The sequence below is a fragment of the Delphinapterus leucas genome, chromosome 2 (assembly GCF_059928025.1).
Source record: "Delphinapterus leucas isolate spDelLeu-1000000601 "Yukka" chromosome 2, BTC_Dleu_Yukka2, whole genome shotgun sequence".
Classification (NCBI taxonomy): Eukaryota; Metazoa; Chordata; class Mammalia; order Artiodactyla; family Monodontidae; genus Delphinapterus; species Delphinapterus leucas.
In genome coordinates, this window is record NC_143130.1 from 131,643,192 (window position 1) to 131,659,780 (window position 16,589).

The 16,589-nt window shown below is 40.4% G+C and overlaps 1 protein-coding gene across 2 annotated transcripts in view; it reads right to left on the bottom strand.

The window, feature by feature from the left end:
• The window catches only part of SOS2 (SOS Ras/Rho guanine nucleotide exchange factor 2), a 99,577-nt gene extending 83,981 nt beyond the window's left edge, over window positions 1–15,596 (bottom strand). Inside the window, exon 1 of one of the 2 annotated variants that reach the window (XM_022570623.3) lies at window positions 14,864–15,596. In XM_022570623.3, the coding sequence (XP_022426331.1) occupies window positions 14,864–14,950 (87 nt within the window). In that variant the 5' untranslated portion in view covers window positions 14,951–15,596. Of the gene's footprint in view, window positions 1–10,326; window positions 14,082–14,863 lie in introns of those variants that run through there. The other variant, XM_089906097.1, reaches the window with a different exon arrangement.
• Window positions 15,597–16,589: the final 993 nt, after the last annotated feature.

The following is a 16,589-nucleotide window of genomic DNA, read 5'->3' on the forward strand; positions in this document are numbered from 1 at the left end:
ATTATGATTTTAGTAAATAACCTACAAAGCAACCTTAATACTGAGCATCTGAGTTTCTTATACTAAACTTGTTAAACTGCAAATATGAAAAGTCATAAAAACAAATATACAGTGTTAAAATCCCAGCCATAGGGCTTCCCTGGTGGCGCAGTGGTTGAGAGTCTGCCTGCCGATGCAGGGGACACGGGTGCGTGCCCCGGTCCGGGAGGATCCCACATGCCGCGGAGCGGCTGGGCCCGTGAGCCATGGCCGCTGGGCCTGCGCGTCCGGAGCCTGTGCCCCGCAATGGGAGAGGCAGCAACAGTGAGAGGCCCGCGTACCGCAAAAATAAAAAATCCCAGACATAAATACTAATAAGGACATCAAGATGACAATGAAAGATAACCATATTTTGTACTTTCACAGTACTTACTACCTCAGCACCCTGAGAGACAATCAACATAAAATTACCACATCAGAACAAACTCATTTTTCAGATTTTTCTGAAAGACTGGTCAGAAAAAGAGCAATTAAAATAATTTTCAATCTTTAACAGCAGATTAACAAGTCAGACCTGTATTTTAGTTACACCGTATTTTCAAATTGCCAGAAGGTACTTCCTTATACACACACTGTAAACAGAATAGTCATAATACTATATATTCATGCATAGACACATATAAAAGCATTAAACTTTATTTTTTAAATTGATAAATACTAGGTTTGACAAATTCTGGAAATGCTATTTCCTAATATATATATTTTTTCAGTCCCCCATACTCACAATCAAATAAAAAAATCTTGCTAGTGCACTTGTTCAATCAACTGTCATTTGAGTTTCTGGTACAATGTAGAAATAAATCCCTCTGGATACACAGTCTGTGTATTTACTTATGTCAAATTCTTTATTCCACTGCTAAGATTTCTGCAAGGATGCAAGTGCCTCAAACACCAATTAAGAATACTGTTAGTTTTGTTTGTTGTAAGAGTTAAAATTCAATTTAAAAAGAAAAAGCAGCAAATTTCATCCTAAAGATATACTACTATAAAATATTGCTCATAGAAATTTTTAAAAACCTAAATAAATGAAAATTTAAACTGTATGGGTTTAAAGACTCAATACTGTTAAGATGTCAATTTCCCTCAAATAATCTATAAATTCAACACAATCCCTATCAAAATTCCAGGATTTTTTTTTTTTTGGTAGAAATTGACAGGCTAATTTTAAAATTCCTATGGCTATACAAAGGTCTTAAAATAACCAAAACAACTCTGAAAAAGAACAAAGTCGGAAGGCTAAAACTACCTGATACCAAGATTTTTTATAAAGCTACAATAATCCAAATAGTGTGGTATTGATGTAAAGATAGGAAAAAAGGGACTTCCCTGCCAGTCCAGTGGTTAGGACTTTGCCCTTCCACTGCAGGGGGCGTAGGTTCGATTCTTAGTCAGGGAACTAAGATCCTGCATGCTGCACAGCCAAATAAATAAATAATAAAATAAATAAATTTTTAAAAGATAGGAAAAAAGACCAATGCAACAGAGAATCCAGAAATAAAAACACAAATACAGACAAATGATTTTTTTGCTCGTTCATGCAAAGTTTTAAAAATTTTAAACTTTTGCTCTTCAAAAGATAATATTAAGAGTGAATTGAATATAATCAGCGAATCAGACAATGAACTAATAACATTTTATAGTAATAAAACAATATATTTTGGTCTTTCAAGAACTGAGATTTTCTCCATAGGAATAATTTAATTCTTTAATTTTAAACTATATTAATGTGTACATTGAACGCTCTAAGTTGAAGCCATCATTCTCAATTAAATAACACTACTATGACAGTACTTGAACTAAATTTTAAAACAAAAATTAGCACTTTTTCTTGGTAAATAAGCTATAACTCTGTCAGAAATTATTGACTAAATGTGTATTAATGTATTGACTATACTTTCTAAGGTGAAGTTGCTATAGTATTTAATGTATATATAGAAAATGAGAAGAAATGAGTAAGTTGAAGATTAAACAGAATTTAGAATTAGGTTAGTTTCGAAAAATGAAGTTGTCATATATGGGTTCTAGCACATCTCACCATAAAAATTCTGGAGATCAGATAATTGTAACCTGGTTAATTTGGGATGATGGATATTTTGGACTAATAGTGACAACATCAATACATTTTAGGACTAGTATACATGTGGCATATGGATTCATGGGAAGAATGAAAACCTAAACTATATAGTTTATAATCCATAAACTATTTTATAGTATTCAAAGATAAGGTATCATTATTGATAGTATTAAATACAGTTACCCTGAACATTGATGGTTCAAAACATTTTACTGGATTATGCAATGTTAACCCAGAATTTGTTTTGATCCTTGGATGTATATATATATATAATAATGCCAATTAACTTTATTTACTTTCTTGTCTACATGTGGGGTTTTTTGTTTTAAAATTATTTTGTTAAAAAAATCCCAATAAAGATTTATTGCTATTTTTAAAGAGGTAATATTAAGAGAATAAAAAACTACAGACTGAAAGAAAATCTTTGTATATAAAGGATTTATAGTTAGATACATAAAGAACCCTCAAAACTCAACAATAAGAAATCAAACAACTTAACAAAAAAGGGCAAGGGATCTGAACAAACAGTTCACCAAAGAAGATATATGGATGGCAAATAAGGACAGGAGAGATGCTTGACATCATTAATCATCAGGGAAATGCAAATTAAAACAAGATACCATTATAATACCCTAATTATGATGGCTAGAAATAAATTTAAATACCAAGTGCTGGCAGGAAGAACTGGAATTCTCATATGTTGCTGGTGGGAATGTAAAACTGTACAACAGTTCAAATAGAAAACAGTGTGACAGTTACTTAAAAAGTTAAACACACCTACTACCTGATCCAGTCACTCGTTGATAATTACCCAAGAGAAAAGGAACTATATGCCCATACAAAGACTTGTATACACGTTTACAGCTTTATTTTTAACAGCCAAGATATGAAAACCAAATGTACATCAACAAGTGAATGGATTAAAAAAAAAAAAAGTGGGGACTTCCCTGGTGGTCCAGGGGTAAAGAATCCGCCTTAATGCAGGGGATGTGGGTTCGATTGCGTGCCACAACTACTGAGCTCGAGCGCCTCAACTAGAGCCCTCGTGCCACAAACTACAGAGCCCACGCGCCCTGGAGCCTGTGTGACACAACTAGAGAAGAGAAAACCCACACGTCACAACTAGAGAGAAGGCCATGCACCACAACGAAGAGCCTGCACACCGCAACAAAAGATCCTGCACGCCTCAACGAAGATCCTGCATGCTGCAACTAAGACTGGACGCGGCCAAAAATAAATTAAATAAATAAATAAATAATAAATCTTAAAAAAAAAAAAGTGGTATATCCACACAATGGAATGCTACTGAACAATAAAAAGGAATGAACTATTGATGTATGCAACAACATGGATGGATCTCAAAATAATTATGTTGAGTGAAAGAAGCCAGGCAAAAATAACAATATATACTGTGTGGTTCCATTACCAAAAAACTCTAGAAAAAGCAATCTATAGTTATAGGAAGCAAATCAGTGATTGCTTGTGGATTAGAGGTCAGGAGGGATGGGAGGGAGAATTATAGAGAGTCAAGAGGAAATCTATGGGCTGAAGGCTATACTATCTTTATTATGAATGTTTCACTTAAGTATACATACATAAAAACTTATCAAACTGTACACTTTAAATATGTGCAGTTTATTGTATGTTAATTCTCAAATAAGTTATTTAAAATAATATAAAAATCAATATTCTGAGGTAGCATTTTTCTGATCAGGGTGTATAATCAAGAATTGAAACCACAGTTGTACACTATAAACTAAGGTCAGGAACTATTTCTTATGTTTTTGGTCTCTTCCTATTTCCCCACTCCTTTATTCCTAACACAAAGGTAATTTAGCACCATGCTTTGCATAAAGCAAGCACTCAGTAAACAGCTGCTAAATAAATTCATGGTAGCAAACAGATTCCCTGAACTTGCTGAAATTCAGAGACTGGGAAAAATTAAGAACTCCATTAACTTTGGTTTTATTTCATTGGATATGTACCTGAAGACTCAGTTATCCCATATAACATTATAAATGAGGGGATTCCCACTGTATGTTCCTCTATTCCCACTGTCCATTAATATTCACTTCCCACTTAGATTTAGTGTTCTTAATTAGGTGCTTTCTTGACAGGTTTTCAAGGTGGATTGATTGATTGATTGATTGATTGATTTACTTTTGGCTGCGTTGGGTCTTCCTTGCTGCGCGCGGGCTTTCTCTAGTTGCAGCGAGCAGGGACTACTCTTTGTTGCGGTGTGCGGGCTTCTCGGTGCAGTGACTTCTCTTGTTGCAGAGCACAGGCTCTAGGTGTGCGGGCTTCAGTAGTTGGCACATGGGCTCAGTAGTTGTGGCTTGCAGGCTCTAGAGCGCAGGCTCAGTAGTTGTGGCGCATGGGCTTAGTTGCTCCGCGGCATGTGGGATCTTCCCGGACTAGGGATCGAACCTGTGTCCCCTGCACTGGCAGGCCGATTCTTAACCACTGTGCCACCAGGGAAGTCCCCAAGGTGGGTTTATTTAAAATACAGAAAGTACAGGCCAGGAATCTCATCCTATTTAGCTTAATATTAGGTAAGGGCTTACCATAAAACAGTCAAAACACAGGAAAGACTATTAGCTGAAACTGAAAGTTTTGTCATTAAAATTTTCCTTGATTGGAATGAAATGGCAAATGAACTGTAAGTACCTTCCCATACAATCAGGCCAAGAAAGTACAGGCTAGATCAATGGTTCCCAACTTGTTCCAGTGGCAGAGCATTTGGAAGTCACAGTGCTCTTAGAAGAATATGAAGTGTTAAGATACTTACACTTCATCATAGTAAGCAAGAAGAATGTTAATAAAAATGACTATAAAACTTAAAACTATAGGCACATGTTTGTAAGTAAAAAAAAGTATCATAAGCAGTTCTCCCTGTAAAACCTCTATATCTCTTGTTCATTTACTTTACAATCTTGCACTACTCATTAGCAAATAAACTGCATCACATACCACAGACCTAAGAAAAACTTAAGAGAAAAAAATAAAACTGAAAAAAATTAATAGCGGCTTTTTTTCCTGTGACCTGGGGAATAGATCACTATTACTAAGTATTCAGTCAAAGTTTAAGACTCCCTGGGCCAAATGCCCATGTCCTTCAGCGTACTACCAAAACTACTATATGCACTCTTTCTTAAAGAAGATCTGCCGGCAAGGTACTTGCACTCAAGGAGTAAATAAAGGAGGTTCTCCTTTCCCACATCTCCACAACTGCCCTCCTCCCACTTAACTGAAGAAAGGCAGATCTCCTACTTATTCTGAATCTCATTATGGTGCATTGCTCTGCAGTGCAATAAATAAATAAATAAATTCTATGACACAAAACAAGGAGACAATGATAAATATTTTTCATTTAACCTTGCTTCTTCTATCCCCTAGCCTACTGTCAAAAAATACACTATAATGCGGGGGAAAGCTCATGAGAACAAAGAAAAGAAAGCATATTTAAAAAGTACTAAATAAGACTTCCCTGGCGGTCCAGTGGTTAAGGCCCCACACTTCCACTGCAGGGGGTATGGGTTTGATCCCTGGTCAGGGAACTAAGATCCCGCGTGCTGCACAGAGCAGCCATAAACAAACAAACAAACAAAACTAAATACAGGCAACATCACCTTATTTCATTCAGGAGAAAAAATTCAAAGCAAGTTTTCACACCTTATCTATCTTTCTATCTTACAATTTGAATTCAGAAGTGAGATGGTTGGCATGTGACATGTATTATTAACACATTCATTTGAATTGAAAAATTAAGTTAGACTTTGTCTGAACAAGATAAATACAATAGGCTGGTTGGCTTGACAACTAAATTGACTTTACCAATTAGGTTATGGGGGGATATTTTCCATAAAATGAGTGAGTGTGGTAGGCAGAATTCTAAGGTGGCTGGCTTCCAAGATTCCCACCCCTGGTATACATGCCCTGTACACTCCTCTCCCCTTGAATGTGGGCAGGACCTGTGAATAGGATGAGATATCACTCCTATGATAATATTACCGTATATGGCAAAGGTGACTAAGGTCTGTAATCAGTTGATCTTGAGTTAATCAAAAGGGAGATTACCCTGGGTGGGCCAGACCTAAATCAGGTGAGTCCTTCAAAAGAGGGTCTAGAAGTGTGAGACAAGTGACAGCAGCAGATGCAGTTCTGCTGGATTTGAAGAAGCAAACTGACATATTATAGGGAGGGTCATATGGCAAGGAATGGCAGCAGCCTCTGGGAGCTGAGGGGCTCAGACAGGCAACTGAAAGGAAATGAATTCTGCTAAGAACCACATAACCTTGGGAGAAGACCCCGAGCCTCAGATGAGTCTGCAGCCCAAGCCAAAACCTTGATTTCAGCCCATGGGACCCAAAGCAGAGAATCCAGCTAAGCCATGTCTGGACTTCTAACTTAGAGTAACTGTGAGATAATAAATGTGTGTTGTGTTAAGCCACCAAGTTTTTGATAATTTGTTATGCAGCAACAGAAAGTTAATACAATAAGCTAGATCTACAGCTCCAAGGATTCAATGAAAATGTATTTAAAAAGTGTGATAAGGTAGGGCTTCCCTGGTGGCACAGTGGTTGAGAGTCCGCCTGCCGATGCAGGGGACACAGGTTCATTCCCCGGTCTGGGAAGATCCCACATGCCGCGGAGCGGCTGGGCCCATGAGCCATGGCCGCTGAGCCTGCGCATCCGGAGCCTGTGCTCCACAACGGGAGAGGCCACAGCGGTGAGAGGCCCGCGTACCGCAAAAAACAAACAAACAAAAACAAAAAAAAGTGTGATAAAGTAAAATACATCTTATGAGTAAATATTGTCATGGCTAAGGTATATTGAAGTTAATACTATTTTTATTTTCCCAATCTTTCTTGGATATATTGGACTAAACAGGGTACTTCTAAATTAAAAAAGTGAAAAAGTAGCAGTAATAATAATCAGTCATTTGACAAGTCCTAGAAAATCTAGAAAATGAAAAAGTGAATAACTCTAAAGATCAGGTAACAAGTCATTTTTCAAGTCAGGTGCTTTATGATTATTATTTTTCAAAATTCATGACATTTATGTTCTTTTGATCAAGTATGGACTACTAATAACTCAACCCAAAAGGAAGTTTTAAAGCTTTATGGTCATTGGGGAAATTTTTTAAAATTCAGTATATAGACATTTTTGTTGTTGCAAAGAAGTATAAATACAAAGGAGGGATCAAAGACTTTTAAACATAAAATAAATATTATATTAGAATATAATTACGTGGGGAAACTAGAATGAAAAGTTCACAGAGAAAAGAGAACAATGTAAATTTCCAACCATTAAAAAAGCACTTTGTCATGTGTATTTTAAAAGGATGAACGTGTGTATTTCATTGGGTACATTTTTTAAAAATTATCTTACCCTTTTATTTTTTTAACATCTTTATTGGAGTAAAATTGCTTTACAATGGTGTGTTAGTTTCTGCTTTATAACAAAATGAATTAGCTATAAGTATACATATATCCCCATATCTCCTCCCTCTTGTGTCTCCCTCTCACCCTCCCTATCCCACCTCTCTAGCTGGTCACAAAGCACAGAGCTGATCTCCCTGTGCTATGCAGCTGCTTCCCACTGGCGATCCATTCTACATTTGGTAGTGTATATTGGGTACATTTAAAAGACTAATGGGACTATTTTATTTTAAACCATCAGTATTTAGAAAACATATAAAACTATATCTTCTGAAACTAAACTTAAAGATGAAAATTTTTAGATGTCAACATAAAAATGTACAAATTTTTCAAAATTCTTTTAGGATACATAGCAAAAAAGTTAGAAAACTCCTTTTAAGAGAACGAATCAAGACTCGGTGTTGATTAGACATGACCCTGGTGTGAGAGGGAAGGAACAGATGATGCCTAGGTTCCTAGGTTTCTGGCTTGAGAACTAAGTACTGTATCATTTATACTGGAGACGTTAAGTTTAGGGAAGATGATAATAAGCTTGGATTGGGACATGCTGTGAACATTTACATATGAATGTCCAGGAAGCAGGAGGTGCAGATAGGCTGCAAGAGAAGGCCTCTTCAAGAAGATGATGTTTGTCTGAAGACTTACAGGAGGTAAAAGGGCCACTCATGTTTTTATCTGCAGGAAGGTTGTTCTAGGCAGAAGAAACTCCAAGTACAATACAAAAGCCCTGAGACTAGAACATGTCTATGTGTTGGAGGTACGAGGAAGCCAGTGTGGTGCACGAGTAGAGCAAAAAAAGGTCAGTAGTAAATGAGGTCAGTGAGGTAAAAGGAGAAGCGGGGGAAATACCGGACTGCAGAGGGCCTAGCAGGCCACTGGGAGGACTTCGACTTTTATTCTGAGAAGCACCGAACAAGGTTTGAGCAAAGGAGTGACATGATCCCACTTATCTCTATTGTGTTGAGAAAAGACTGAATGGGGCAAGGGTAGAAGAGAGGAGACCAGTTAAGAGGCTACTTTGATACTCCCAGAGTGTTCCCAGGTGGTAGAAGTGGAAGAGTGAGAAATGGTGACTGAATATTGCTATAGTGTGAAGTAGAGCTAAAAGGATTTGCTGACAGATTAGATATGGGTTATAAAAGAAAGACAGGATTCAAGAATAACTCAATATTTTGAGCAACTAGAATGATGGAGTAGCCATTTACTAATGTTGGAAATGTTACAAAAGGAGCAAGTTTTCAGGGGAAGAGAAAGAGCTCAGTATTAGTTGAGATGCCTATCACACATCTTTGTGGAAGTGTTAAGAAAGAAACTGGATATCCAAACTCAGGAGAGACACCTGAGCCAGAATTATAAATTGGAAACCATCAGATAGAGATGAAATGTGAAGCAATGAGGCTGGGTGGGATCTCCAAGAAATCTACTGTAAATAGAAACAGGAGTCCAAAGACTAAGCTCCAGGGAGGTCAGGATGGTGTAGATGGGAAGATGAGGAGATCAACAAAGGAGAAGAACTAGGAGGAGTAGTCAGAGAGGGAGAAAACCAGCAGCGTTTGGTGTCCTGGAAGCCAAATGAGGAAAAGATTTCAAAAAGGAGGAAGAGATAAACTATTAAATGCTGCTAATGGGTCAATTAAGAAAAAATTACCAGGGGCTTCCCTGGTGGCGCAGTGGTTGAGAGTCCGCCTGCTGATGCAGGGGACACGGGTTCGTGCCCCTGTCCAGGAGGATCCCATATGCCGTGGAGTGGCTGGGCCCGTGAGCCATGGCCACTGAGCCTGCGCGTCCGGAGCCTGTGCTCCGCAACGGGAGAGGCCACAACAGTGAGAGGCCCGCGTACGGCAAAAAAAAAAAAGAAAAAAGAAAAAATTACAAAGTGCTATGTAAGTAAGAAGTAGTATTTGAGTTTATAAAGTGTCTTGATGAAGAAACCTGGGGTAATGAAAACTTTACTTGGAGGAGATCATAGTAGTGCTCATATCTAGATCTTGATGTTATTTTCATTGTGTTACTTACACATTAAAATGTAAAGTGTATAACACTTTACACATTTCAAAAGCTTTCTACTTACTATATGTTCTTATGTAAAAAAAGAAAAGAATTTTAGGTTGTTAATTTTTAACATGACTCCATGAGACAATGCTAAATCCATTACTTCCATTAAAATTCCTTCCTGATTCAAATATGCAGGCTAACAGAGGATATAATCGAACTACTGCTCCCTTGAAAGAAAGGCCATGGTTAATAAAAAGATATACACTTGATTTATGTCAAGTGGTAACACAAGTAATGCTTTGGATACTCAGCATAAAACACTTTAATGGAATATTATTGCTCCAAATATACCATACCAAAATTAAACTGAAAACAGAAGAAGACTACTAAATCATGGCTGAGACGAAGCTAAATGCAGCAAGCTAAAACGCATTCCTAACGCTCATCCAGTTCTGGCTGAACCCCTTGGGTCAGTTTGGGTCATTATTAGTTTGGAATAATTCCAAATGACTCCCTAGAGTTCTACTATTATATTCAGTGGCTTTAGGAAATCCAGAACAGGCCTCATATCACAAAAATCATAGTTTCTCCTATTCCTTTTAGTTGGAGTGATCTTTTCAAAGAAGCAAGTTTGATCAAGTTCATCTAATTAATTTGTCACATAAATAACCCTATAGGCCTTCCTATTCACAGGTAAAGACCTTAACCTGGGTCTACACTAGAGTCTCTCAACTAGCTCATCTCCTTTTTAAAAAAAAAATAAATTTATTTATTTACTTTTGGCTGTGTTGGGTCTTCGTTGCCGCACGCGGGCTTGGTGTGGTGCGCAGGCTTCTCACTGTAGTGGCTTCTCTTGTCGTGGAGCATGGGTTCTAGGTGCACGGGCTTCAGTAGTTGTGGCACACAGGCTCAGTAGCTGTGGCTTGCAGACTCTAGGGCAAAGGCTTGGTAGTTGTGGCACACAGGCTTAGGTGCTCCGCAGCATGTGTGATCTTCCCAGACCAGGACTCGAACCCATGTCCCCTAGCATTGGCAGGCGGATTCTTAACCACTGTGCCACCAGGGAAGTCCTCATCTCCTTTTCACTTGGTCTTGGTTCTTTAAATCAAGTCATGTTCCTACCTTTCCCTAGGGCTCAAATCCTTTCTCCCCTTTCTTTGTTTTGTTAATTCCTATTGATCTTTCAGATAATTAACTTCTTTACTGTCTGTCTCTCCCAGGCCTCTCTGCCACAGCTATTTAGAATGGAAGCTTCATGACACCAAGGCCTTGCTACAACCTCAGTATCAAGAATAGCACCTGGCACACAGGAGGCACTCAATAAATATTTGAATATATCCTCCAGAGCTCAGCATGAATGTTACTTCCTTAAAGAAGCCTTCCTTGACCTTCTTATGTCAGTAACACCAATTTCATTTTCTCAAAGGACCCCCAGGCTTTTCTTCTGGGCCCCAGGAAAGATCCAGCACAATCTTCTAAAATAGTTCCAAGAGATATTAGTACAAAGGCATAAACACTAGACTCTTTCAGATTTCACAAAAGCATTTCTGAATCAAAACCCTCAACCTTCTTCCCCCCCTGCCACAGACTGCTATTAATTAACTCAAACATTCACACCTCTTGAATTTTAACAGATATCTAAGAGCAAACTATAATGGTTGAGGTGGGAGATCGATATTTAACCTGAATGAAATTAGACTCAGGAACAAGGTAACTCTACCAATTCTTTCTAGCTCTCTGTGACATTTGTAACTACAGATAATAAGACGACAGACATCTTCTCTTCCTTGGCTAGCCTGGTGAATAAGGCCTTACAGAAAAGGCATCTACCATGGAAATACCAGGGACTAAAAAACCTGCTAAAATGATTTTAAGGCATGTTTTCCATATATAGAATGCCTACACTGATTTTTCTCAGCATACAATCGAATAGCACATGCACAAAGTACCACAGGCATTTCAAAGACACAGGTAATAAGCTGCATTTACAAATATATCCCACACTCTTTTTTCCTCCGAGTAATATGATAGCTTCAATCTTCTCAGGGAATAGTGATGAAGGCATTTATGTCTCTGGCTCTTTTAGGAAAGATACATAATTTAGCAGTAATGTTAACAATGCATGTATTATCCATTAGCAGTGTCATTTAGCTCTACTTTACCCTTTGTAGTTCTGTATGTACTTAAATGTCCTAGGTGAAGTTCTGTTTTAACAGTTAAAGAACAGCAGCACAACAAAACAAAAAGTTAAAGAACAACACATTTCTATTTCCAAAATTATTTTTTCTTAAATCTATTTCTCAATGCTCGTGTTTCTTCTACATAGTGAAATGAATATTTAATGTTGGTTTAAAAAAATCCCTTGCGTTTTCAGTCAGTAATAGTAACTTGGTCAAATATATGTATTTTTTGGTTTCCAGAAAAATCAGCCAAAACTTGAAAATAAGCAAAAGAGATAACTAGGTGTTCTTCAGTACAGTGCTATGCTTGAATCTTTGATTACTTTCTACTGACTGGGCTATTTTACAAATTGATCAGATTAACTTAGAGATTTTTGTCTGGTACAGATGCAAAACCTAATCAGCAGGAAAGACAATCCCAAATTTACTGCTTATGTTCTTGTAGGACATTAACAAATTTTGTGTCCAACCCCAAAATCTTACTTTAATATTCTTTTATTAAGTTGCCTATAAATACCTACCTCCTCCAATTTTCATTTGAAGTGGTTCTAAGATCTCATGAGTTCCCTCATTAAGTAGTAAGTTGAATCAAAATTACTGATACATGTTCGTTCACATTGGTATGAGAGTTGTGACTTTACCTTTCTGAAAATTATATTTTAACAGTTTTGGAGGTTCCATCAAGATGCCCAAGTGAACTAACCTCACAGAGTTAATTAAACAACCTTGTTCTTTTCAAACACAGAGATATTCCTTACAAAACCTTGAGCTCATAACTGCTATCTCATTTACATAAACCAAAACCTCAAAGTTTATAATTTTCAGTCTAGGTGGTAAACACCTTTAGAGCAAGGCCTTTACTTTTATTCATGTTTGTATTCTTAGGGTCCAGCTTGGTGCCAAGTACCTAAAATGTGTTCAATAAATGTTAAATGAAGCTAGCGTACACATGTTTGATGGCAACACCAACTGGAGGAGAAAAATCTTAGTAGTCTAATACTATTGCTGCATCTACTATTAATCCTAGCAGTCTTTGTAACAATCTGGTCAGCTGGTAGAAGGAAACCAAATTCTAGATGCCTTAAATGTGAAGACAGAGCCTCCCCATAAGTGGTAGGAATTCTCAGTGTACAAAGACAAGGGTGGCAAGTATAGACCAGAATTTAACTCATCCTTCAAAGAGTGAACCTTGAGCTCTTTAAGAACTAAAACTCTTAGCAAGCACTACAAACCTACATGTTGCAATACCACAAATACCACAAAACTGAACATAATCTGAATTATGAACACCAAAAACTTTCCAAAAACATAAAAAATGTCTTCCATAGGAATATACCTCAATTCTAGAATAACAGTAAATTAATAAGTTAAATAGAAACTGCTTCTTGAATTCACCTCAAAAGACCAGATTTTCTTTGCTGTATTTATTCCATAAGCAAAGGATGTACAAGAACTGTGGAATAAGAAAATAGAGATCTATAAGGCATCTGAGTTCCAAGAAAACAAGCACAACACATAAATGCAAAATACCAGACTCAAAGCAATGGACTAGGATTGGATGCTAATGCTGGCTTTGTTTCCAGGCTAACCTGAAGATATAAATCTGTATTTGTGCATGACGGATTATTAGGGTCAAAGCTACCTACTGAATAAGTTATGCAACACATACTCAAATTCTATTTGCTACCAGAAAACACTAGTAGGTGGAGACCTACTTCACACGGCCAACAATACAGGCCTACCTGATAACCGTACTCACACTTCTTTCTATGTGGTGGAAGATTTAATTACTATCTAAGCATTTCCCCCTTTGCTTTTCATTATCACCACTCAGCACACTTTCCATTTCTTTCCCTCTACTTATAGAATCGGGCTGCCCACAAAAGGAAGGTCAATTTAATACTTTTAACACCTAATATATCTGTGAAATGATAACTGTCTAGCTGCTCCTAGCCACCTCCACCAAATTCTTTAAAAAGATACTAGCTGGTGTTTGGCCCAAGGAAGGCAGTATCTCTTCGTAAGAATTATGAAAATAATGGCAAATCTAAAACTCTGAATGAGGAAAATGTTTTTAATTTAATATACTACTTCCTTTCACTTGTAGAAATTTAACGTATGAAGATTTATTTTCCAAGGGCAGCCTTTTAAATTAATGTTTATTCTTTCTTTATTATTTTAAAATTTATTCTTGGTTATTTTCCACAAAAGGTAGAAGGGACTAAGTTTGAATCACTGGCAAGGAAAACCCACGCTCAGTAGGTATGGTATCTTCTCCTGCACCCATTTACACTCTTTAAATGTCTTGACCTTACAAAAGGTTTTATTACAAAAATGATAGTATGATTATTACCTAAATGCAGACGAAAACTGACACCATCTACAGGAGAGATGCACCCTAGTGATGCACCCAAACTTAAAAGATTCATTTTTATGAGCTGCTCCTTTTTCGTCCCCTTAAAATGATTCAAAGTGCACTCAGTGAAGAAACTGACCGAATTCTACAAGGGAAATCTCTCGTAAACAGGGGGGACGCCTTTTGCAGGAAGGGAGGAGGCACTTTAAGTTGACCTCAAGAATTGTTCAAAGCAGTATCATGGCTCACTGACATTTCTCGAGAAACACATCCATCTTACAAAAAGAAAAGTCACCACCTCTTAGGTGAGTGGACACCCTTCACGAGCAAATCGACTAAGGGAACAGCCCCAAGGAACTTAATTAAAAGTAATTACACAGGCTAGAAATGTGCTTTTGTTTTAGAAACTGTCTAAATACCAGCGGGACTTTCTCTTGCCCGAATCCAGCCTGAGGACAACAAATTGGTCAACGGCGGAAGTCGCCTGACGAAATGACTGCAACGTGAAATCCAGTTTTATGATCATAACAAAACCTTCCTTCCGGGTCCAAGCAAGAACTTGAGAAAACGTCCTTTTGGACGCAGCAGGCAATCACGCGCCCCCATCGCCGGCCGGAGAGAAAGTGGGGGGCCTGCGGGCCCCGAGCGCGGGGAGGGCGTGTAGCTCCCCGTAAGAGCGTCCGAGGGGCCGCGGCCCGCGCGCCCCGCCCGCCTGCCTCCCGCCTCTGCCCCGGCACCTCCCTGGGGGCCCCGCGGCCGCACGGGCACCAGCACTGACCTTCCGCAGGGCCGAGACCAACAGTCCCCGCCATTTCGGACTGTTCTCTTCGCTGAAGAACTCGTACGGCTGCGGCGCCTGCTGCATGGCCCCGGCGGCAGCGCCTCCGCATCGGGGGCGGCCCGCGGGCCGAAACGGGCCGGGCCGGTGGCCTGACAGACAGGGCGCGGGCCGCCTCGCCTCGCCGGCCGCCACCGCCTCCTCCTGCCCGGGCCGCGGCTACGGCCGAGGCGGCTCGGAGGCGGCGCCGGCGGGCGGGCGGGGGCTCCGGGGGCGGCTTCCTCGGCCCCGCGGCCTCGCCTAGTGCAGAGTCCGCAGAGGAAGCGCGGCGGCCCGTGAACCCGGACGGCCCCCGGCTGCGACCGAAGCGGTGGCCTCCTTTCCCGGCGGCGCTGGCCCGCTTCTCGGGCGGCTCCTCCTCCTTTGTCTGGGTTCGCAACCCGGCAGGGGTACAGCTGGCCTCTCCCCTCCTCGGACTCCCGCTACGGCCGCGGCAAGCAGAGAGCGGCGGCGGCGGCGGCGGCGGCTTGTCTCCTCATCGCCTCATCTCCGCCCTCCCAACCGGCAACGCCGCCCTGCCCGGCCCACCCGAGTCACCTCCAGAGGGCCCTGGGGGCAGACCGGGCGCGCGCGTCGGGCGAGAGAGCCACACTGGTGCGCACAGCGTTGGCCACCACCACCGCCGCCGCCGCCCCTTCAGCAGCCGCGCACAGCGCCCCAGGGCCGCCGCCAAGCTCCGGGTCCCAGCAAGCGCGGCTCGGCCAGCCCCCTCCGCCCCGCGCTCATTATCCCGTGTAGCTGGAGCAGCCCCGCAAGGAGCATGCGCGCCGCGGAGAAGGCAAAGGGGCTGGCTGGGAGCGGAGGCCTCCTCGCAGGAGTGCGCGTCTCCTGGGCGCTTGCAGGGTGCACGTTCCAGACAGACTCCGCAACTCACTGACTGCGTTTTACATACACTCTCCCTCCTCTCGATCTTCCCGAGACAATCCTGACTCGATGCCACTCCTCGAGTCCCAGGACTCCCGTCATGGGAAGCAGTATAGGGATTTGTAGAGAAAGGGGCTTTGCGGCTGGACAAGATATTTAATGTATTTGTGTTTACATGGCTATTCTGTATATGTAACAATTTCATAGCGTGGTGCTGTGGGGACTGAAGGAAGTGAGGAGTGGGAAGCCCTTAGCACACAGTAGGGCCAAAAAAGGCAGATGGCAACGTTAATCAAGTTTGAACTTAAAGGTCTTTCACTTGCATGAGCCCCTATGTGTTCACAAAAATTTCATACCGTTTTGGTAAAACTTCCCATATTTTTGCATTGTTTTCTTAATGGTGGCCTCCAAACTGTGGCGGTGTGGAGGTGTCAGGCGCCACAAAACCCGGATCTGCCCTTGGGGCCAGCCATACTCATTAGCAGCCCAAAAAAGATCCCCAGACCTTAAGCTTTCCTGAGTTGAAGACTCTGGAAACTTTATCATTAACATAAATTTCATCCCACTAAAGACGCTGAGAACATACATGAATTACAGTACATTGTTCCCAGCCACTAGCAGTGAGGAAGGGAAAGGAAGAACAGGTTGCCAAAAAAAAAAAGTCTGTGGCACGCTTCAGTTCCAGGTCAGTAGCAGAGCAATTATCCTACCTTATAACAAGCACCATTTTGTCATTTTGGCAAAATCATAATGGCAGAGTTGGAAAATTTAGTATCCACTCAACCATTTTTCTAATCCAAGT